This window comes from Helobdella robusta (assembly GCF_000326865.2).
Source record: "Helobdella robusta unplaced genomic scaffold HELROscaffold_50, whole genome shotgun sequence".
NCBI lineage: Eukaryota > Metazoa > Annelida > Clitellata > Rhynchobdellida > Glossiphoniidae > Helobdella > Helobdella robusta.
In genome coordinates, this window is record NW_008705255.1 from 607,939 (window position 1) to 632,938 (window position 25,000).

Here is a 25,000-nt window from a genome sequence, read left to right on the forward strand (position 1 = left end):
AAATTGTCTTTTTCGTCGTTCTTTAACTTAAAAATTAAAAATATTACTATTGATATATGGATATTATATATATCCATGTATATTACATCCAAATTTCATCGAATTATGGTTTTTTACTTAGAAATTGAGCTATAGTAGAGAAAAACGAAAGATTACCTGATGTTAGAATCACCAACGATACTGTGTTCATATGTTAATGTTACTTGATGTTTTCATGTATATAATGTAATGAGATTGTGATGTAAGAGATGGTCTTTCAATTATTCTCTAAATTTGAAAAAAAAATAAGACAATTACAATCTAAAATATCCTGATATAACGGAATAACAGATAGACTATAGACTCTATAGTATAGAAAAACTGAGATTAAATAAGAAATCAGTAATTAAGCGAATTAAAGAATACACATACATTTATAGATAGGCCACACCAAAATATACATAAAATTAATACTCATATATACCCATACATACATACTATGTATATTCTATAAGTATTCTAAATTTTTGTTTTAATCGAATTGACTTTTAAGCTTTTAAATGTAAATCGATCACAATTTTTTTTTCTGATTAAAAATAAATCTTTAAATTTATTTTATAAGGAAATTATTTTATTAGTTTAACATTATTTTAGTAAATTATTAGTTAATTTCAGCTGAATTTTTTGGCAAATAATGGTTTTTAAGTTTCCGGAAAATTTAAATTTTTCAAAATATTTTGTCAGAATATTTCACACTGTTCTTGTCGTCTTGGCCGTTCTGCCTTCCTTCGTTCATAAATCTCGTCTGTTTTATTTTATTTTTTGAAAAAAATTAATCTAATAATTTGATTAATTAAATGTGCAGGCATTCAATAGTGTATCAATTTGATAAATCTTAAATGTTCTAAGAGGTAAGATAAGACAAAAAAAAACTATTAGAAATCTTATCAAGTTACTTTTTAATTTTTTTTTATCATACAAAAAAAATCCCTGAATTTCTACACCAATTCACTAATTTTATTCACTAACAACTAAATGTAACTCCATTCACCAATTATTCCATTCAGGATTAAATAAGTAAACTCATTTTATTTAACAAACATGAATAAATAAATTGGAAATTATTTCATTCGCTGATTGGTCTTAAACTTCCTTCACTAATCTCACTTCTTAATTCTGTTAGTTAGTTAGACTCCCACCTACTAACAAACTGACAGAACTTCTAGAAAACGTACGCTTGGAGTACATTACCACCTTCCTATACCCCCTATCATACATAGGCCTCATTCTCTTAAGCCTGGCATTCTACTATGTGGCTTGTTTTGTTGATCCAGGTTTCATTCCTGTCAATGTAAGTTTTGGTTTAGGTGGATGATGATGAAGATAATGATGACGTGATGATGATGGTGATCTAGTGATAACGATGATGATGATGGCGTGCTGATGATGGTGGCGATGAAATGATGATGATGATAGTGATATAATGATGATGATGATGGTGATGTAGTGATGATGATGATGGTGGTGATGTATTGCTGATGATCATGTGATATACCTCTACTAAATAAAAGGTGGTTATTTATTATTATGTTAAATATTTTTCTTAGCCATCTGCACTGTCATCATCGGATGAGGAAAATGCTGATAACTATGACGAAGATGAATTGAATAATAATAATAACAATAATAATAATAGCAATAGTAATAATAATAATAGTAATGATGAATGTGATGATGATAAGAATTACACAGATAGGAGTAGTATGACTGGAAAGATTAGAGTTAAGTTGAGGTGTTGTGGATTCTGTGGAATTAAGGTTTCTTTTCTTTCTTGTATCTATGCTGTTTGTTGACGTCATTAATACTGTTTTTTTTTTATCTATGCTGTTTTTGTATCTGGCGTGTTGTTAATGCTTTTTATCTATGCTGTTTGTCGACGTCATTTAGGTTGTTTATTTTTTCATCTATGTTCTTTCTTGACGTCATCAACATCTTGTTTTTTTTTTGACGTCATCAATCAAAAACAAACAAACCCAGCAACCATTGAGGGCCAAACATTGTGAGGAGTGTCAGAGGTGCGTATACAGGTTCGACCACCACTGCCCCTGGCTGGCGACGTGTGTGGGGGAGAGGAATCATAGGTTCTTCCTCTTGTTTTTGTTGACCACTTTTGCTTCTCTCGTCTGGACAGCGTATATTTTAGTGTTAGATGCCGTTATTGCTGATGAAGTTGTTTGTAGTTCACTCATTCATTTTCACGTTCAATCTTCCATGTATTCATTCATTTATTCATTCATTCATTCATCTACTCATTCATTCACTCATTCTTTTATTTATTCATTCACCCACTAATTCACCGTCACAAAAAACAGTCAATCCTTGCCATGAAATGCACTTTTACTGCTAAACTCTTTCATTCATTTACTCAATCGTCTACCCATTCATTCATCCATTCATCTACTAATTCATCCATCTGCTCATGCATCCATCTAATCATCCATCCATTCATTCACTCGGTCATTCTGCTCCACATAAACAGTCGCTCCTTCGACATTCAAGCTACTTTTACGGATACCTTCATCCACAATGCCCTATGGATTTTGTGTGGGTTCATCCTGTGTACTGGAGGGATATCCGTGGTCATTCTCGTCTTCATGCACCTCTACCTGGCCTGCCGGAACATCACAACCTGGGAATGTCTGGCCCACCATCGCATATCCTACCTTAAAGTTAGGGAAGTTGGGGAATTTTTGGGATTTGGGATGGTTTGTTCGGCGGTTGGTTGGCTGGTTGGCTGGCTGGCTGGTTGGCTTTGATGTGTATCTGTCTTTCTTCTTTTATGAATATAATCGTTCTTGTATAAAAATAAATAGCGGTATTATATTTTTTTTATAATCGGTTGTCATCATCGTCGTCACCATCATCACAATCACCATCATCACCATTGGCATCACCACCATCATGGCCATCATCAGACTGTCGACATAGACGTCAATCCTTTCCACATGGGATACATCCGGAACATCTTCATCTTCCTTTGCTCTTGTGGCCTCCAAAACTGGGAGAAAGTCTACAGGAATTTCCTGACTAGACAGAAGAAGCAAATGTCTCAATGCTGATTGGTCGGATTTAAAATGTTTCAATCCTAGTTGGTCGGATTTAAAATGTTTCAATCTTAGTTGGTAAGATTTAAAATGTTTAAATGCTGATTGGTCGGATTTTGTAGAGTGTGATTATTGATTAGTTCAGTATGTTTGGTTGGGTTTGGAATATTAATTTATTTTGATTGGTTGATGTAAAATGATTTTCTACGGAGATGATTGGTCAAGTCAGATTATGCCTGATAATTAGTTTATTCTGATTGGTGAGATATTTTTGTTGTTTTTGTATTAAAATCAAACAGTCAAATACAATTGGTTGTTTTAATATATTTATAATTATTTAAGTAAATCCGACTGGTCGATTATTTTCATGAATATTAATTAATGTTTTTATTGTTTGGTGTTCTTATATTGCTAGGATGAACTGGCTGTTATTTTAAAATGTTTCTTTTTTTTATATTAATTCGCTATTTCTTTCTCTCTCTCTCTTTCTCTATGTGTATATATACAATGAATAATTATAGGTCCGTGTTTATTAGTCGGATGAATCCTTATGAATAAATTAAAAACAAGAGAGTTCTGATTGGCTGAGCGATTATTCACCATGAATAATAATTAGATTATAATTAGCTTTGCTTATTAATATTAATTTGTTGTTTTTCTACAAATCATGCGCACTGTTACTCTTTGTGGCTTGTTCAGAAAGAAAATTTGTTTTTTCATTCATTTATTTATTCATTCATTCATTTATCATTCATTCATTCATTTATCCATATTCATCCGTTCGTTCATTCATTCATTCATACATTCATATCTTGTTTGCATTTTTATTGTTGGTTTATTCATTTATTTAATCATTCAATCACCAATTTGTTCATCCACTCGATGTTCATCCATCCATTCATTCATTCATTCATTCATTCACTCATTATATCACTACCTAATTCATTTTATGTTGTTGCATTTTTTAGTTTTCTTTCTTAATACTTTTTCTACCTTCAAATATAGTTATTAATTTTTTTTTTGTAACCTGCATATTTTTGAATTGTTGTTACGTAAGCATTTTACACACACACACACACACACACACACACACACACACACACACACACACACACACACACACATAATTACACAGACACATACATACTTAAGCACACACACAGAATGTTTGGTTATTTCAATCTCCTCTTGAAATAATTCTAACTTAATGAGTTCTTTGTAGTTTTTTATTTACTGGTTAATATTTTTAATTAATTAATTAATCAATCAATCTATTGGTTATTCAATTGATTAATTGAGTTTGTAGTTATGGATTGTTTAATTAATTAATATTGCTAATAACATCATTCGGTAGATCTAGCGATTAAGTTATCCATTTATGTATTTCAACCATTCATTTTTTCATTCCTACATTCATTCATTTGTTCTTTCTTTCATTCATTCGTTTAATTATCTATCCATTTGTTCATTCATTCATTCATTCATTCACTCTTTCATCAAGTCATTCATTCATTCATTCCTGACACAATTTATAAATCAACACTAATCGTCACTAATTAACAATGTATGGAAATACCTTTTTTTTTGTTACTATTAAAAGTGCGCACCCAATGATAAGAAAGGACAATGTAGAAAACATTAAACTAATCTGTATTTGTCCTAAAATAATTTATTTTACTTGTTAAGATTAAATAATAGATGCCTATTTGTACTTAGTTAATTCTAACTTTTGTCCAAAAAATAATATTAAAATGTTAATATAAAACAATTACTTATATAATTAATTAATTATTTAATTATATAACTAATTAATTAATTATATAATTAATTAATAGTCGTAAATATTGTAATATTCTAAACAAAATTGAAAGCTGTCCTAAGGACCGCCGATTAAATTTTTTGGATCCAAATTGATTGAGGAATTAATTAATTGATGATTAAATTAATTAATTAATTAATTAAAAAATTAATTAGCAACATATAACATTGAATATCACATTAATTGAGTAGACATCAAGTCATTAACATTTGATCAGCTTTTGGATTAACCAAACAACTAATTAAATATGGACGATTATTAAATCCTAATTGATCTTTCAAATGACAATTAGCTAAACAGACCCGGTCTGATGATCTTAACGAATATCCAACCAATCAAATTCAACCATATAATCAATCCCGCCAATCCCAATCAACTAATTTTAATTGGTTACCCAATTATATATCTAATCCCTGGTTGGTCGAAAAATTTCAATCAGTCAAGCAACTTATTTTTCTGATCAATCAGAAAATTTCACCCAGAAACGCAACTAATTTTGATTGGTTGAAAAATTCCAACATTTGTATTCTGATTGGTCGAACCATCCAGCAAACCAACCAGCCAACCAACCGATCTAGGTATTGCTGCCGAAACGAAAGTTAGTAGGATTGAGACCGAAACTAATCATGAACCCCAAAAGAGTGAGGAAAAGGGTTAGGATGGTGGTGATGAACCCGGCTATTGACATACCCAACGAGGCCTTCAGAAGCTTTGAGATATTCTGCTCGTCGTAGCGGCTGTTGTCGAATCTGTTCTGAGCTGTCCCTTTTGTGGCGAAGTTTTGGTGAGGTTTTGTGGTGAATTCTTTAGTGAATTTTCTCTATTTATGATTAAATAAATTAATTGCTTGATAAATTGATAATTAATGCTTCTTGATCGGTCAATGTTATTTATAAATTTATCTAACACGCAATCAAATAAAAAATAAATAACTGAATATTTGAAAAAAAAATTAGATGAAAAAGAATTTCAAATTAAAATTTTTCTAACAGGCGAGCAAGAGCGCCACAGGGCCAAACAAGGGATTCAGGCAGAAAGCTGCCAGCGCCAGATAAACTCTTCTACGGATTTTCTCCTTCGTGATGACATCCTGGCACGATCCCAACTTCTCCATCCTCTCAGTTCTTACGGATTCAACACCGGATTGACCGATTTGTGGTGGAAGGTAGATGGGGTGGTGGTTGTTTTCGTGATGGTGCAGGATTGGGTAGTGTCGAAGGGTTGATAGCCTTACGGATGCAGTTGCCGATGCTGTTTTGTGTTTAGATTTGTTGATATTTTTTGTTATTTTTGATGTTTGTTGTTGTTGTTGTTTCGTATTCATTGTCGCATCATCATAAAGGATATACCGTTTCAACTCTATCATCACCATATCATCTCGTCGTCACATCACCCATCAGCATCATCGTCATCTTCAACATCACCACAAAACAACCACAACCCTATTAACCTGAATTCATCGATTGTGGTGGAGACCAGACCGCTGAATGCAGATCACCATTCACTCTCCCATCACTAACCAGATTTCCGCCAAACCTATGCATTCCACCATTGAAATTACCAGTCATACTCGGTACATACATTCTCGGTCCTTGATGGCCAGGCTGAACCATGGCAGAGGTGTACGCCGATGGAACGTTGGAAGGTTTCGCGGCAAAACAGTCTCGGGAAATCGTCGCAGAGGCCCCGCGGAAGGAATTTTGCTCGGAAGCTTGGTCGAAATTGTCATAAGAGAGAAATATCGGAGATGCCATTTTGGCTGATGAAGTTTTTGCTGCAGCTGCAGTAGTAGCTGTAGGGGCAGTAGTAGTAGTAGTAGTTATAGCAGTAGAAGTAGTAGTAGTAGCAGCTGTTGTTGTTGCTGGTGATGATGCTGCTTTGTTGGTGGCCTAGGCGTTGTTTTGTCTATTTTGGTTACTAGATGAGAGGTTCGATCACATGTGGTTGTGTCTTAATTTTGTCGTTGTTGTATCCTTATTTTTCCAAAATTTGTATCTTAACTTTTATTATTTTAATATTAATTATTATTTTTCTTTACTATTAATTAAAAATTGTTTTATTAATTGTAAAAAAAATAGTTAAGTCTTTAAAAAGTTTTCATTCGAAAATCTGAAAAGACAACAAAAATCGCTATTAATAATAACTATGCCAATTAATTTGAATGACTTTTTTCATTTTACACACATACACCTATGCATGTGTGTTTGTATGTGTGTTTGTATGTCTGTATGTGTGCAGGTATGTATGTACATACGTATGTATGTATGTATTTATATAACACTAACTAACATTAAAGATCGCATTAAAATTTTACATTAAAATTTTCTTGTCAAAATATAATGTTTCTAGATTAAGACAAAATATTTAATGTTTCTGACCAGAAGTTGGTTAGTGTAGTATGGTTTAGTATAGACAACAAATACTGATATTAACACACACACAAACAAACATATATAAATATATATTAATTTATATAGAAATCAGCCTTGTTTGGTAGCATTGTCAGGCCAAATGGTAGCTAATGAATTGAGTTATGAATTGTGAAATATTAGGAACATGTATGTATGTATGCATGTATGTGTGTGTGTGTGTATGTATGTTTGTATGTTTGCATGTGTAAGTGTGCGTGGTGGTGTGTGTGTTGTGTGCAAGTAGATAAAGAAGCTAAGCTAATAAATGACAGGCTGTTTGGGTAGTAAGTATGAATGGATGAATGATTTGATGGGATTACATTGTTACCGTGCTAGATGTTGTTGTTGTAATGTTTTTTTGCTGTTGTTATGTATGTTGTTGTTGCTATGTTTGTTGTTGTTGTTGCCGCTATGTTTGAGAAAATGGAGAAATAAAAAGAATGGCGAAGAAGCTTAGCCTCAAATTGCTTAGTTTATACAAATAATGTCCTATCTATCCAGTAGCGAATCTAGACAACTCTGATGGGCGGGCCAAAAATTTGAAAATGTTTAAATTTTAACGGGAGGAGGCAAAATTTTTACAGGGGTGAACCAAGATTTTCACGGGTCATCCAAGATTTGTGGTATTGTGGCTGACGATCTTTTTTGGCAAATCCATTTTTGGTCGATTTTACACATAAAACAGTCCTTTTTCTGACTCTAATTAAAAAACTGGTTAATCCCACCCCCTAAATTAGCAACTGTATTTACATATTCAGCTATCTCGACTGTAGATATCTTAAACTTTGACATATTTATATACTATGTTATGTAATTACTACAATCTAGAATAATATATACGTTATTTTAACAAACATTGCAAGTTTAGGCTTCCACTCCTTTCTTTTTTTTTTATTGTAATGCAGGGGTGAACAAACTACGGCTACTAAACTACTTTGTTCACCAAAAAAAAGATCGTCAACCAGACATTATGACCGAAAAAATGAGCCACAATACAATACATACATACATACAAAAAAAACAATACAATATGTACAATACAATTCATACATATAATACAATAAAATACAATACAATACAAAACCACAACATACTCCAATAGAATAAATACATTAATAGAACGATAAAACCATTTCCAATAAACCTTTCAAATCTTCTATTCTAATTTATAAATTTTATGAAATAGCTATAATTTGTCTTTTCAATGCATGCACCATGAATGATGTATTGTATGTATTGTATTGTATTGTGTTGTATGTATTGTATTGTATTGTATTGTATGTATTGTATTGTATGTATTGTATTGTATTGTATTGTATTGTATGTATTGTATTGTATTGTATTGTATGTATTGTATTGTATTATATTGTATGTATTGTATGTATTGTATTGTATTGTATGTATTGTATTGTATGTATTGTATTGTATTGTATTGTATTGTATGTATTGTATGTATTGTATGTATTGTATTGTATTGTATGTATTGTATTGTATTGTATTGTGTTGTATGTATTGTATTGTATTGTATTGTATGTATTGTATTGTATTGTATTGTATGTATTGTATGTATTGTATTGTATTGTATTGTATGTATTGTATTGTATTGTATTGTATGTATTGTATTGTATTGTATTGTATGTATTGTATGTATTGTATTGTATTGTATGTATTGTATTTTATTGTATGTATTGTATTGTATTGTATTATATTTTATGCATGTATTGTATGTATTTATAGATAACAGTTTCATTAAATTCTCACGATAAACTTGGATAATTCTATTTTCAACAAACTTAACAATTTCCAAAAAACTTTAGTATGGAGAATTGGAAAATGCAAACTTTAAATTGATTAATACCAACAATTCGGTAGAATTATACATACATATATATATTATACATACATACATATATATATTATATATATATTATACATGCAAAACATCTTAGGATGCTAGCAAAACCGAGCTAGCTAATGCAGGCTTATACTTGTATATATATACATATAAGTATATGTGTGTATATATATTTATGTATGTATGTATGTATATGTATGTATATTGTATGTTTTGTGTGTTTCCAACTCCAGGTTATAAAGCCTAGAGGAGTGCATCATCCAGTCATTCTTCGTTTGTATGCATGTAGGCTCAGTTGTTTTGGAAGGAAGAAACTTTCAAAGTGAGTGAATGTTTTTTTAGTAGGATGTGTGTGTGTGTTTGTTTGTGTGTGTTTGTGTGTGTGTTTTTGTGTGTGTACTTGTTTGCGTGTGTCTGTGACCATAACATATTTTTAGATATATTTTTGATTGTATGTTATGTTATGTTATGTTATGTTGTAATTATTATTCTATTTATATAATTTTTGTACGCCATAAATTTTTGTGAAAAGATAGATATACCAGATAGATAGATAGATATGCTAAAAAATAGATATACCAAAAGTTAGATATATGCAATTTAGAAAGATACTAGACAAGATAGGTTGATATATAGGATAAAGTGTGTGCTGAATAGACTAGCTGAGATCATTTCTGCTGCTGATGTTGTTGAAGTTATAGATGTTTATGTTTTGTTTGTATGTTTGTTTGTGTATGTATGTATGTATGTATGTTTGTTTGTATGCATGCATGTATGTATGTATGTTTGTAAGTATGTATACAACGTGTATGTATGTACGTATGTACCTTCTTTGCATATTTGGATGCGTTGTGTTCCATATTTTATCGCGATTATAATAATTACAATCCCCGTAATTTTTGCCTGTCTGTTTGTCTGTTTGTCTGTCTGTCTGTCTACCTGTCTGTCTGCTTTTATGTCTGGTTGACTATATATGCGCGTGTCTATTCGTTTGTTTTTGTTTGTATGTTTATTTGTCTGTATGTATATTAACGCAAAACAATCTGTCCAAATAATAGAAGTAGTAAGGTTTCTACGCTTTAAACAAACAAATTCCCTATTTAAAAAAAAGTTTTGGATATTTTATACGGGGAACTGAGGTGGTCTGATGGTTGAGAGAAAAACTATATATATATAAATTTTACAATATTCTATAAATTCTACCGAATGTTTGGCGTTAATATGTTTGTAGTTCGTTTTTTCAATTGAAATTCGGTAGAATTTATAGAATTATGTAAAAATTATGGTCTATTACCAACATATATATATATATATATATATATATATATATATATATAGTTCAGCATATATATATGTTTACTGTACATATATATATTTATATAGAAAGAGAAAGAAAGAGAGAGGAGAGAGAGAGGAGAGAGAGAGAGAGAGGAAAGATTGAAAATTTTGTTAATGAAAAAGCCTAAAGAACGATTACAAAGAGTTTGTAAAAGTTAATTGGTATAAATTGCAAAGTGGAGCAATACAAAAAAATAAGAGAGAGTGAGGGAACGAGAAAGAGAGAGAAAGAGAGAGAGAGAGAGAGAGAGATGATGAAATAAAGAAAACGACGATACTTTCAAAGATGTGTATGGAATTTGTGAATGAAAGACAAGACGGTAAAAAAATTAAGAGAGATAGATAAGAAAGAAAGGAGGGTAGAAAATAATTAAATGTACAAATCGACAAAAGAGAGAGAGAAAGAAAAAGAGAGAGAGAGAAAAGAATAGAGAGAGAGAATGAGAAAAAAAGGAGGAGAGAGAATATTATTACAATTATCATCATCGTCATCCCCAGTGAAAAAATAGAAAGATAGATAGAGAGAGAGATAGAAAAAAAAGAAAGAGAGAGAGAAAGAGAGAGGAAAAAAGAAAAGATTGAGAAAATGAAAGTTTTTTAGTAAACATGTTAATAAAATTAATTTTTATCTCGTAATAATATCTGCGCCATGTAATTTTTTAATGTTTTTGTATACTTGTTTCTTTTTCGGCAAGCCAGTTTGGGATGAATGGATGAATGTATGGATAAATAAATGAATGAATGAATGAAAAAACGAAAAAATAAATGAATGAACGAACGAACGAATGATGGATTGGTAATATGGCCGGATAAAAACATGAATTAAGAAATAAATAAACTAATGAATGAATGAATAAATGATTGATTGATTGATAGACGGATGGATAGATGTGCAGATGAATAATGTGGTTGTTACTACTTTAGTAGCACTTGATTTATCTCTCTCTCTCTCCCTCTCTCCCTTTCTTTCTTTCTCTCTCTCTCTCTCATGTTTTCAACGAATTTTTCTTCTATGTACAAAACAAGAAAGCAGAGAGCACGGATTACCTGGTACCTTTTTAAGTATCACTCATCATCGTCGTCGTCATCATCATCGTCATCATCATCGTCATCATTATCATCATCATCATTTCAAGCTGCCTTGATTTCATCATCGTTATCATCATAAGCATTAGCATCATCATCGCTGCCATCGTCACCATCATCATCGTCATCGTTATCAACAATAAGATTGAAAAGAAAGAGAGAGAGAGAGAAAGAAGAGATAGAGAAAGAGAGAAGTGTGTGAGTGTGAAAAAATGGAAGAAGGATAAGTGATTAGAGATAAACAAATTTTTTCCAGGCAACTTATAACAACGTCAGATGCTCATCTTAATCAAATTCGTTCGTTTTTTGTGCTAGTTTGTGTGCTTGTGTGTGTATGTGTGCCTGTGTATGTGTGTTTGTGTGTGCGTGTGTCTTTTTCTCTCACTTTCTCTTCTTCCACATGTTTTTCCATTCTTCCTCCCTCTCTCTTTCTCTCTCTTTCTTTCTTTTTCTATTTCACTGTATGTCTTTTGTAAGTTTGCTTGTTTGTTTGTGCGTGTGCGAATTTATATTTGTGCGAGTACGCGTCTTTTGTCTCTCTCATTCTCTCTCTCTCTCTCTCTTTCTCTCCTTTTCTCTCTCTCTCTCTCTCTCTCTCTCTATTTATTTATTTATTTATCTTAACGAGTTCCTAATCTAGCTTAACTTACGTCGGCGCATGTTTTCAATTAGTACATTTCCTCTCATGGCTCTTTGCTATCTGAAAGCCCCATTCTAAAAAACATTGTTATTATTGTTATTATTATTATTATTGTTGTTGTTATTGTTATTATTATTATTGTTGTTGTTGTTGCTGCTGTTGTTGTATACATGGCAATGAGTATGGTGATGATAACGATGCTAGTAATGATGATGATGATGATAAAGAAGACGACGACGATGATGATGACGGTGAAGACGATTAAGATGAAGACGATAATGTTGATGATGATGACGATGATGAAGATGATGTTGATGATGACGAGAAAATTCTTTTCCATGTAACTCGCCTTTGATGTCTTTGTTTCAAACATTTTTATATCTTTGTTTTTCGGCTGTACATAACTATTTCATCTTTCGTTACCACTTCCATGCTTGTAGCATATGTAGACCATATTTAAAAAGATGAAAGAATATACAAACATGCAAACATCCATACAAACATACCAAACAGACATACATACAATACAAACATACATACATACCCACATAATCTACAATCATTTTTTTTGTATGAACTTTCATTCGCCGATCAAAACAATTAAAATGAAAAATCTTTCATAATAACATAAAAATTATTTTTCCCAAAAACAGAAAAAAACCCTAAATAATAATAACACGACAAAATGACGTCATCGACGAGCATCTTCCTCTTCCTGGCCATCTTCGCCCTCACCACGATGGCCTTCAACTTTGACAGGCACGGCAAGGGGGAGATAGTGGATGACGAAGACAGGGCATTCATCAGGGAGCAACACTTCAACAGGTCACGTTACGTCATCAGGGAGCCAGCCAATAACTGCAGAGAATTGGGTAAATGTTGTGAGGCCAAGGACATTTCTTGCAAGGTCACACCCTCCAGTGGGGAAACTTGTTATTGTGACGTCAACTGCAAGGAGAATGAAGACTGCTGTGAAGATTACGATGACGTCTGCTATCGTGAGTTGTGGATTTTTTTTTCTCTCTGCGTTATTTCTTTGTGTATTTTCTTCTCTATGGTTCTTTTCTTGTGTTTTTACTTCGTCTATTTTCTTCTCTATGGTTCTTTTCTTGTGTTTTTACTTCGTCTATTTTCTTCTCTATGGTTCTTTTCTTGTGTTATTTCTTTGTTTATTGTCTTGTCTACGGGCTGTTCCTCTGTGTTATTTTTTTTTCCTTGTCTATGGACTGTTCTTCTGTGTTATTTTTTTGTTTTTTTTTGTCTATGGTTCTTTTTCTGTCTTATTTCTTTGTTAATCTTTACGCCTGAGGGTTTTTGTGTGTTATATCTTTGGTATTTCTCCATTGCGTTGTTTTTATTTTTTAATATTTATTTCTCATTCTTGTTTTCATCGAGATTTTTCAAATTTTGTCCGACTTCTCCGGTTTAAACTTTCAAAAATTGGAGTCTTCGACTTCAATTTTTAAGATAGACTTAAAATGGACTTAAAATTTTATGGACTTTAAAAAATTGAAGTCTTCGACTTCAATTTTAAAAAGTCTTACACGGATTTTTACAGGAGATAATCCCAAAAAACTTCACACTCTGCAATGTTTGTTTGTTTTTTCGCGCGCCTAATTAAGCGTTGTTTTAATACTAATAACAAAAAATAGTCATAATAATAATGTTAGTAATAATAACACAAATGATAATAATAACAATAATAATAATAATAAATCTGACAACTTCCAATATTTATGAACGTGTGAACACTTTGCAATGGAAAAACATTTTTTCGATTTGTTGATTTAACTCTTACTGTTATTATTATTATTGTTTATTATTATTATTTATTATTATAAGAAGAATTACTATTATTGCTGTTATTATTATTATTAATTTATTATATTATTAACTTATTATAGTTATAATTTTTGTGTATGTTGTTATCGCGAAGTTCATCTCGCCAGCTAACATGATGGTTTATTATTTTTAACAGCTAGTCCATCCATTTATTATCTTTCTTTTATTATCTGCTGTTTGTTTGTTTATTTCTTCGTCCGTTCGTTCGTTTGTTTGTTCGTTCATCATCACTATCATCATCATCATCATTGTCGTCATCATTTTCACATTCATTCCATAGATAAATATTTATTTTAAAAAACTACTTAAAGCCATTAGTTGAGAAAAAACTTATTTTTGGCTCTCCATGTTTTTGTCTTTTTGTTTTTTCAAACTTTACTTAACCGAACTCTTTTTTTATTGATATTTTTGCTCAGATGGTGACGATGATGATGACGATGGTGATGATGATAACGATGATGGTTATGATGATGATGTTGGCGACGATGATGGCGATGATGATAATGATCTATTAACCCAATTCCCTACTGCGGAACTAAATTCGTTTGACGAGGAAAATATAGATTGATGGCATGAATGAATGAATGAACGAATGAATAAATGAATGAATGAACGAATGAATGAATGAATGAACGAATGAATGATTGAATGAATGAATTGATGAACGATGGAACGACAGAAAAAAAAATCAAACTACATTTTTTTGTAAATATGGAATCTAGATTACGAACCTTTTTCCAAAAACTGATTCTGTTCATTCATTCCTCTCCTGTATTTTTATTCATTTATTCACTCTTTCAGTCATTCGTTCATTCATTCATTCGTTCATTCATTCATTCATTCATCCATTTTCATTCCATCTTTCAACAGCATTATGTTAGGTTAACACTTTCGCACGAGATAATATCCTACAACAATACACCAATTATTGTGTATATATGTTTTGTATGTATGTTTGTATGTATGTTTGTATGTGTATTTGTATGTATGTATGTTTGTATGTATGTTTGTATGTGTATTTGTATGTATGCATGTATATATGTATGTTTGTATGTATGTATGTATGTATGTATGTATATATGTATGTATATATGTATGTATGTATGTATGTATGTATATATGTATATATGTATGTATGTATACATGTATATTTTTATATGTATATCTGATTGTTTGTTGGTTGTTTGTATGTATGTATGTTTGTATGTATATAAACGATTTAATCAATTCCATATGTCCGAAATACAATGCTTACAAATAAATGATCGTCCTCTGCTGTTTTTGGTTTTTCGTCGCTTTCCGTACTAATGTGTCTATGTTTATTCTCGTCGTTCTGTTATGTTTTCTTTGTTTATTATTATTATTATTGTTGTTAGTAGTAGTAGTAGTAGTAGTAGTAGTAGTAGTAGCAGCAGTAGCTGTAGTAGTAGTAGTTGTAGTAGTAGTAGAAGTAGCAGCAGCAACAGCAGTAGCTGTAGTAGTAGTTGTTGTTGTAGCAGTAGTAGTAGTAGCAGTAGTAGTAGTAGTAGGTAGTAGTAGTAGTTGTTGTTGTTGTTGTTGTAGTACTAGCAGCAGCTGTAGTAGTAGTAGTTGTTGTTGAAATAGTAGTAGTTGTTGTTGTAGTAGTAGTTGTAGTAGTAGTAGTAGCAGCAGCTGTAGCTGTAGTAGTAGTTGTTGTAATAGTAGTAGTAGTAGTAGTAGTAAAAATAAAACAACACCAACAACATCACAGACAGTGCAAGCGATAATCGTGCGCCTGATTGCAATCGAACCTGGTCACACTGCTCTGGCAGTGCCACTGCCAGACATCTTTACCATTACGCCATGGCCCGCACGTTTTTTGATAAGAGATACCGCGGTCAGAACAAGTTTTACTGGACCAACTACCAATTAGGGAGCTATTATTTACTATCGATAGCAGAAGATTAATTTCAATGTTTCTGGATGCTCTGAGATGCTCTGGTGTATTTTTGGTGTTCAAGTTGTGTATTTATTGTATGTTATTAGTTTTTGTATGTCGTTTGTATTTAGTGTATGTTGTTAGTTTTTGTATGTCGTTTGTATATAGTTTATGTTGTGTTTTTTGTATGTTGTTTGTATTTGTAGGTTGTTTGTATTTGTATGTTGTTTTTTCCAGTTGTTTATGGCCTGCTATGCAATGCTAATCTATGTTACATAAGGTTTCAAAGATCCTTTGAAAACAAGAAGCTAAAAACTAGTTTCACTATATTATACTAAAGTATATATGCTACTCTTTCTCTCTTTCTGTCTCTCTTTCTCTCTCTCCTTCTCTCCTCCTCTCACACATACACACATGGTGGTAAAGACGACGACGATGATGATGATGGTGGTAATGATGACGATGATGATGATGACGATCTTGTGTTTGTGTTAAATGCGTGTTTTATGTGGCAAGCATTTCCTAATTAAGATGATTAAGGGAGTCCCTGCAAAATTTTTCATAACCAGATCGTGGGAAAACGACGACGACGATGATGATTATGATGATTGTTATTATTATTATTACTATTATTATTATTATTGTTGTTGTTGTTATTATTATTATTATTATCATTATTATGGTGATTATGACGATGATGATGACATGGTTGTTTAAAGTACAATAATAATAATAATAATAATAATAATAATAATAATAATAATAATATATAATAATAATAATAATAATAATAATAATAATAATAATAATGACGACGATGATGACGTGATGATGATGATGATGATGATGATGATGGTGGGAGAGCTCTTGATGACGATTGTCTAATGGAATAAAGTAAACAATTGGCCTCTAAGGATGCTTATTAGTGGGGAGAGGTTCTTGAAAAAAGTCTGAATTGAGGTAGGAAAAAAAGGCTGAGGGGGCAGTGTTTAATAAAGTAAAGACCCCATTGGGTGAGATTTTTTGAGGGGGGGGGGGGTGTTTATTAAAAATTGGTTTCGACTAGTGAATATAAATAATTATTTATATGATAAAATTCTAGATCGGTAAAAGCAATAATGAAAAAATAAAAACTAAAACTAACTTACACTTGCAAATTCAAAACACGTCAGAAGCCGCCACGCCACACACACGACGCCACACACACCACACACACAAGCCACACACACCACACATACAGCAATGGACTGCGAGCTCGGTGATTGGTCACAGTGGAGTGAGTGCGACCCAGGTTGTGGCATGGGTAGGAAGAGTAGGTCAAGGCCGATTCTGACCATGCCCCGAAATGGAGGCAAGCCCTGCGGCAAGACCATCGAATGGGCGGGTTGCAGTGACGATGACGGCTGCAAGAAGAGCAGGGCCTCCCTCATTGAAAATGCAGGTTCGTGAGGTTTTTTGGATTTTTTTTAACATTTTTTTTAAATTTTACTATTTAAATTTAACAAAATGCTATTTGCTAGTATTAAATAATTTAAAAGTTGTATATTTAACTATTTTTTAAGAGTTTCTCCAAATTTTTAACCCAGCGAGGAATTTTTTCAATCAATCATTCGTCTAAAATTTTCAGATTTTTCAACTGTGCTTTAATATTCATCAAATATTATAATAATATCTCGCCCGACTGCTCATATAAGTTCTTCTTTCCTAATTACAACTATTCTCAAAGAAACTAACAACACACACACACACACAACACACACACACAACACACACACACAACACTCAAACAAACACACACACACAACGATTCAATCAATGCTAACCCCCAGCCAAATCCGCCATGATCGTTCCTGCCAAATTCGGAAAGGCTAGATTTGAACCAAAGTACGACCAAAGACACGGAATCATAGAAAACCTCCATAGACATAACAACCCCAATAGCACCAACATTCAAACGTAGGTTCAATTTTTAGGTGTTCGTTCGTTCGTTCGTTTGTTCGTTCGTTCGTTTGTTCTCTCGTTTGTTCTCTCATATGTTCTCTCATATGTTCTCCGTTTGTTCATATACTGTTAACACTTTAATATAGATATAGGAGCATTAAAATACCTTTTTTACTGCCCTGTTGTAAAAGTGAATCCTTAATATTTTTTCAAGCGTGGTTTTCAAAAAAAAATTTAGTCAATGAAATGAACTGCAAAAAATACGAATTAAAATTGAAAATTGTATGAATTGTTTTCATCGAACACACACACCACACACACACATACGCACGCACACACAAACAAACATGCACACACACACACATTTACAAATTTCAAAAACGCTTGCAACAACCAGATGGATGAAAAGAAGATATCAAAAAGATGAATGAATGAATGAATGAATGAGTAATAAACTTGAAAGAGTTGAGTAACCAAGAGTAGAGAACATGATGAAGATTGAGAAAGGGCGCGAAAATATATTTTAAAAGTGGATTTAAATGAATATAAATGAAAATTAATAAAGATGAAAATATGAAAAAATGCATTTGGAAAAATCTGGAAATAAGAAGAACGAGAGTTAAAAATTTATGTACAGTCGAAATATGAAATGAAAAGCGAAAGATAGGTTTATAAATATGAGATAGAGAGAAAAAGATTTCGAGAATGAAGGAAAGAGAGATAAGAGAGAGAGAGAGAGAGAGAGGAATGGAGAGAGAGAGAGGAAGGGAGAGAGAGAGGAAAACAGAGAAGGTTAAAGAGAAATAAATAAAGAACCTTTGGATGAAAGAGAGTTTAAATGATAATGAATAACACAGTTGAGTCACGCGTGATATGATGCTAGTTAGCTCATGCATACATACATCGTTCGTTCAAAAGTTTAAAGTTACAACATCAATGCCATCGCCATCATCATCATTATCATCACCGGCCGTCATCATTATCATCACCGGCCGTCATCATTATCATTACCCGCCATCATCATTATCATTACCCATCATCATCTTGATCATATCATTATCAAGCCAACACGTTACTACGAAAATTTATTATCATCATCGTCGTCGTCACCTTAGTAGTTAACAACATCAATCACATATTTTAGTGCCCCAGATTAATATCTTCATCAAAATTATTATTAATGATTTCAATTTCATATATTTTATCGGCAAAATACTTACCACCAACCACCATAGCTACTGTGCAGTCTTTGAAGTCACTTCCATATCCGTCGGCTGTGGCGTCACTGATCTAGGAAAGAGGGGGTTTGATGCCGTTGATAGGGAGTTCTTCAAAGAGAAATTTGTCTTAGGGGCCAAAACGTGTGTCGAATGCCAAGAAACTGCCATGAAAGCTGACCTCGGATCAAGGTGGGTGGATGGGCCTTTATAAGGGGTCGCTGGGTCTTTTTTAAGGGGGTCACTGGGTTTTTATTTTAAGGAGTCACTGGGTTTTCATTTTAAAAGGTCACTGGGTTTTTATTTTAAAGGGTCATTGGGTTTTTATTTTAAAGGGTCATTGGGTTTTTATTTTAAATGGTCACTGGGTTTTTATTTTAAGGGGTCAATGGTTTTTTTTTTATTTGAAGGGCCAAATGAAAATATTCTTAATTTTTTTTGAAGAAGTTTAGTTTTTTCTCAGAGATCTAGATCGATTTTACAACAATCGTATATAACTAATTATTTCGTATATAATTTTTTGGCAATCTTATCATATAGTATTATTTTTGGAAAATTAAAAAAGTCAAAATGAAATTTCGACAGATGCTACGGTGGTGGCCTCAAGGACGTGGAGACGCGCTGGCAAATAGATGCCGATTGTAAGGGCATGTGGAAGCTGGTGTCCGAAGATACGAATTGCTCATGCGCCAAAAAAGATGAGGAATCTTTCGATAACAACTTCCTGTTCGTTTAAAAATCCGGAAGACGAAAAATGTCCGAAAAGGAAACTTAAATTTTAAAAAGTTTTATATGCAATAAAATGTATAACTCTTATGTAGTATATACAATTTTGAAATGTTTTATACAAATATCGAATTGAAAATTGAATTGTAATAATAACGATTAATTTGTTATATAGCGAGTTTGCTGACGAATTGACTTTTTTTCATTTGTTTTCTCTTGTTTCTGAAACATTATTTTCTCCAATTAACTCTGACGTTGTGTTGTTGATAGCTCATGTGCTGGTTTTGAGTCAATCAAACATATACACATGTATACTTAATATATTATATGTATATACTATATGACCAATATATACATGTATGTATGAGTATACGTATATATGTATCAACTCATCATTATATAATGCAACGAAACTATCATGTTTGTGAAACAGTTTGATATGCAATTTGTTTTGGCGGCAAATTTAAATTTTAAATGTTTTCCGGCCAGAAGATACTATTTGCGCGGCTAACTTCTTCAATAGAATGATGACATTTTAAACTGTTGGAGTTTGTAGTTCAGTTTTTTTCGTTATTTGAAAGAAATTTTTGTAGAAACAATAAACTAGTTGTGCACGCTTTAACTTTTTTTTCATCGTGTAGTTATATAAACCAACCAGCAACTAGCTAATACAGATTAATAAATCAATCGATTTGTCCAGATTGATCCCGGTAAAGATTTAGTAGGATAGGGTAGAATAAATTCAATAGAATAGAGCAGGTGTTGGCAAACTTTTTGCTGTGAGGGCCGCATTGAGAACTATTTTACTTTTGAAAGGCCGCAGCAAATTTCTTTGACCCTGGGGAAAATTTTTTAAGATCTGTGGATTCATTTTTGGTCATAATGTTTGACTGACCTATTTTTGGCAAACAAGGTCTCGCGGGCCGCATAAAATAGCTTCGCGGGCAGCATGCGGCTCTGCCCATCCCTGGAATAGAGCCATCATCAGCCGTGGTCACCTTTACAAAGAGTTTGAAGATAAAATTAAATTTAAACCGAAATTCCATTTTAAAAAATTATAAATAGTGCAACTAACTATTATTCCGTTGTAAATGCATCCACTTGTCAGTTTATGAAATTTTATGTATGTGCTTGTATGTATTAGTATGAGATGATTGAATCTTGGTAATTTTCCAAAACTAGTGAAACAATTTTGATCTGCACCTATAGGCTGAGCGGTCGTTGGTCTGGGGTCAGCTTAAGAAAGAATTACACATTTGCCAGTTCCTTTTTTACGACTGAATAATATAATCCTACACATACACACACTACACACACAAAAATATACATACTTACTCATACACACACATACACACACACATACATACAGAAAAACATACACACACACTAACACACACACATACTAAATGTTATTTCAAGAGAACTATGAGGCAAAACGTGAAATCGATCTGGAATGTTCTTCATTGTTTCAAATTCAGACGGCTTGTTTAAATGATTGGCTTAGGCGTCAATTGAAATACGTCAGCTACCGACAGTCATGAATAAATAATTATTATTGGACAGAAATTTTGAAAAATTTGTTAATCAATTTAACGAAATTTATTAACTATGATCTGTCAATGGCGCAATAAGCACAATTAGCCGATGTAATTAGCACAATAAGACACAACACCAAGCAATAAACCATAACACCGAACCATAGTCAGAACGTAGAACTCATATCAATTAGTAAAGAACAGAGTAACATTAACAAAGTCACTAATAACAATAAATGTTAGTCACAGGAACATAAGCCTGGATTATACAAATTCTCTGTATAAACAGCAACAATTGTTGAAGATGATTGTAAAATCGAAATAGAGTGCAATACACTCGAGAATGAATTGGAAAGCTGTATATAATTCTAATTTTAGTAAAATTATTAATGAGGTATTCCTATATAGTGATATCTGGGACCGAAAACTCCGACCGAAAATTACGGGACTGAAAATTCCTAGATTCAATAATGACAAGAATTTGGTTAGAAATATTGAAAAATGTAACAAAAAAATATCCAACGCTAGAAGTTCGGTACATTTCATAAATTAATGAATTAATTATGGTCTTTTACCAGCATTTATTATATATATATATATATATATATATATATATATATAATCACATATATAACACATACATAAACACAAACCTTATATATATATATACATATGTATATATGTTGGTAATAGACCATAATTTTTACAATATTCTATAAATTCTACCGAATGTTTGGCGTTAATATGTTTGTAGTTCGTATATATATATATATATATATATATATATATATATATATATATATATATATATATATATATATATATATATAAACGTTCACCAAAAAACTTTAGTGAGAAAAATCGAAACATTCGGTAGAATTTATAGAATATTGTAAATATATATATATATCATTTAATTTAATCAGTCGACGTTTGAAAGATTGCTTTTACATCCCGTTTTTGTCAGTCGGATAAGTTAAAGTCTAGTAAAAAATAAAGATATTTCTGGTTGAGAAATTTAGGATGCAGTCCAGAATATACCTTAGCTTGTTGGTGCAAATTTGCCAGGGTAAGATTTTTGTTACGTAATTGTTATTGCCTACTATCTTTAAACTACCAACAGCATTTTCGCACGTTTAGAAACATTTTTAAATAGTAGTAGAAGAGTAGTAGTAGACGCAATAGTTTGTAGCTTAATCGGATCAAAAAGCTGTTTAATAAGACCAAAGAGCTGCTTACTAGTACCAAAAAGACACTTAATCCAACTGTAAACATTGTCGTTATAGAAAAAATATAGATGAAGATGAACGTTTTTATCTTTCTCTGACTAGCCTTTATATTATGACTAAGTTTTGAGGAGCCAGAGAAGGAGTCAGATTTTTTGAGGGGCCAGAATCGGAGTTGGATATTTTTTATCCGAATCCGACACTCTGGCTATTTTAACGTTTGTTAAACGGAAAACATTCAACGCTAACAAATATGTTTTTCATTTTTTAGTAACCTTCTTGTCGATAATTGAAAATGTGAGTTCCCAAAATTTGGCCCTTGGCAAACCAACGAAATCGAGTTCATTTTACGTTCATTTTACGAATCCAAATTCAAATAAAATGGTTGATGGAGATGCAAATCCTGATTTTTTGAAGGGACATTGTTTCCACGGAGTTGATGGTCCGGCTGGTCCCAATTGGGCTTATGTCGACCTCGCTGGTGAATATTATGTAGATATTGTTAATGTGTTTTCAAGAAATATTGAGAGTAAGTCGTCTTTCAGTTTTTTATTTTTTCATTCATAATCCATTTTAATTGATATTTCTAATTAACTTTTTTAACAACTGACGAACATGGTGCTGAAATCAATCGAATCAACTCGTAAGCGATCAAACTTTTTACATTTTGGAACATTTTTTCAGATGAACGTTTGCATTATTTCCTGATCGGTCTGACGGATGCCTCACCTGGATCAAGTGTCGTCAGAGGAAGTTATCACCTCTGTGGTCAGTACAAGGATGACATAACTGACGCTGGCAGGAACTCAGTCAAATGCAGCGCCAATCTCCTCTCATACAGATACGTTATCATCCAGCAACCAGTAGATGGCGTTGGCTTTTTAACGGTTTGCGAGTTAGAAGTGTACGGAGCGAAAAACTTGAATTGTTAGTTTGAAAACTATGTTGAATGAATTTAAGATTATAAAATAATGTTTAAAATGTATTTCAGCTAAGATATGGAAGCGTTACAGGGACTACAAGTTGACTGGTTACACTTCCCGTTTGATCACCGCCGTCAGTTGTGTGATGAAATGTTTCTTCATGTGCCTTCCTGGCCTCTGCCATTCAATCAATTTTCAACCAGAGAGCTCAACTTACGAATTGAACCATCATCTGTTCGGGTATAATCTAATCAATTTAAACGTCAGTCAAAGCTGGAGTTTCTACGAAGTTTCGTATGCTTAAAAATGAAAATTTTTTATGCCCTGATAATTGGAACAAAAAAAATTAGTAATTTACATTCAGAAATTTATTAGCTTACTCCCAACAGAAAATAATCTTTTAGTATCAATTGTAAATACTGTTTTAATGTTTGTTTATTCTAAAGTTAGTTTTTTATGAAACTTCTATTTTTTTAGCAATATATCATAGAAAACTATATCATAGTCGTCATTCCATTAGTAATAATCAAATCCTTAAAAATTCGTTGATTTGAAAAATCGAATTAACGAACAATAATTGTAAACGTTAATGGGTTTTCACAAAAATTTCAATGTACTAAAAATAATAAAATTGCTTAATTTAATTATATCAGCTTAGTGTTTTTATAAAATACTGGAGAAAAATTTTAAGATTTACTATGTAGTGCTAGAAATACCCAATGTGCTACTTTACTACAAACTGGTTTGGTCTTATAATTCTTTAGAATTTATCCAGAGCTGTTTTCTTTCAGAAAAAACTGCAAAGGACTCTTCATAAGCATCAAATTGTCGTACCATACCTTGATGTTGCCACGGAATGAGGTCTTTTCCAGTTGGTTGTTTGGCACTGGTATCATGAGAGAGAGTTAAAAGTGTCTAGGTTCTTCTGACTGAGATTTTGCCAACTACTTGCACTCTGTGTCTCGTGTTTAAATACTATTAAAGTATCTAGACTTAAGTACTTAACAAGTTGCTACTGGGGAGTGGCAGGCTCTTGACGGGTTGAAGTAGTGAAAAATTTTATCGAAACATGGTTATTGGAATTTTCCATGTGTTATTAAAAGCGTATGACGAATCAGAGCGGCAGTTTGTAGCCAATAAGAATGTTTAACGGGATGACGTAGGCAGGAGTTTTTTATTGGGTGGTGGCTAGAGTTTTTTCTAGAAGGAAAATTGTCGACTTTTATGGTTATTCCACATTTTGATACAAAAACAAACGAAAATAATAAATAATTCGTTTTTCCTTGCTCGCTCGGCAAAAATTTTTACCCAGAGTCGGAGTTGGAAAAATACTTATCTGACACTCTGATTATATACATTGATTCATTTTTCTATCTCCTAATTTTTTCTCTGCTAAAATATTTTAACATGGTTAATATATAAAATAATTATAATGTAATGACGTTATGATTACTGTCA

The 25,000-nt window shown here is 32.1% G+C and overlaps 4 protein-coding genes across 4 annotated transcripts; 3 read left to right on the plus strand and 1 right to left on the minus strand.

The window, feature by feature from the left end:
* Positions 1-539: 539 nt before the first annotated feature.
* On the plus strand, positions 540-3,568 carry HELRODRAFT_193441 (hypothetical protein). The gene is made up of 7 exons (XM_009027725.1): positions 540-782; positions 1,197-1,330; positions 1,587-1,796; positions 2,017-2,183; positions 2,519-2,708; positions 2,955-3,136; positions 3,167-3,568. The coding sequence occupies exons 1-6, from the start codon at positions 674-676 to the stop codon at positions 3,096-3,098; spliced, it is 954 nt and encodes a 317-aa protein (XP_009025973.1). The 5' UTR covers positions 540-673; the 3' UTR covers positions 3,099-3,136; positions 3,167-3,568.
* A 1,908-nt stretch (positions 3,569-5,476) lies between these two features.
* On the minus strand, positions 5,477-6,656 carry HELRODRAFT_178857 (hypothetical protein; the record flags this gene model as incomplete). Its single annotated transcript, XM_009027726.1, has 3 exons — positions 5,477-5,667; positions 5,893-6,153; positions 6,353-6,656. 3 exons carry the CDS (start codon positions 6,654-6,656, stop codon positions 5,477-5,479), a joined length of 756 nt encoding a protein of 251 aa, XP_009025974.1.
* Positions 6,657-9,445: 2,789 nt separating this feature from the next.
* On the plus strand, positions 9,446-20,486 carry HELRODRAFT_185957 (hypothetical protein). The gene is made up of 6 exons (XM_009027727.1): positions 9,446-9,490; positions 12,883-13,230; positions 17,215-17,415; positions 17,804-17,930; positions 19,151-19,324; positions 19,718-20,486. Exons 2-6 carry the CDS (start codon positions 12,918-12,920, stop codon positions 19,866-19,868), a joined length of 966 nt encoding a protein of 321 aa, XP_009025975.1. The 5' UTR covers positions 9,446-9,490; positions 12,883-12,917; the 3' UTR covers positions 19,869-20,486.
* Positions 20,487-23,000: 2,514 nt separating this feature from the next.
* HELRODRAFT_178859 (hypothetical protein) lies at positions 23,001-23,846 on the plus strand (the record flags this gene model as incomplete). Its single annotated transcript, XM_009027728.1, has 3 exons — positions 23,001-23,148; positions 23,304-23,546; positions 23,611-23,846. 3 exons carry the CDS (start codon positions 23,001-23,003, stop codon positions 23,844-23,846), a joined length of 627 nt encoding a protein of 208 aa, XP_009025976.1.
* Positions 23,847-25,000: the final 1,154 nt, after the last annotated feature.

Excerpts from the sequence above, each read along its gene's own strand:
- HELRODRAFT_193441 (XM_009027725.1), top strand. The coding sequence starts at position 674 with ATGGTTTTTAAGTTTCCGGAAAATTTAAATTTTTCAAAATATTTTGTC. Across the intron at positions 783-1,196 it reads TTCCTTCGTTCATAAATCTC|AACTTCTAGAAAACGTACGC; the intron begins GTCTGTTTTATT and ends ACAAACTGACAG. Across the intron at positions 1,331-1,586 it reads CAGGTTTCATTCCTGTCAAT|CCATCTGCACTGTCATCATC; the intron begins GTAAGTTTTGGT and ends TATTTTTCTTAG.
- HELRODRAFT_185957 (XM_009027727.1), top strand. The coding sequence starts at position 12,918 with ATGACGTCATCGACGAGCATCTTCCTCTTCCTGGCCATCTTCGCCCTC. Across the intron at positions 17,416-17,803 it reads CTCCCTCATTGAAAATGCAG|CCAAATCCGCCATGATCGTT; the intron begins GTTCGTGAGGTT and ends GCTAACCCCCAG. Across the intron at positions 19,325-19,717 it reads AAAGCTGACCTCGGATCAAG|ATGCTACGGTGGTGGCCTCA; the intron begins GTGGGTGGATGG and ends AAATTTCGACAG.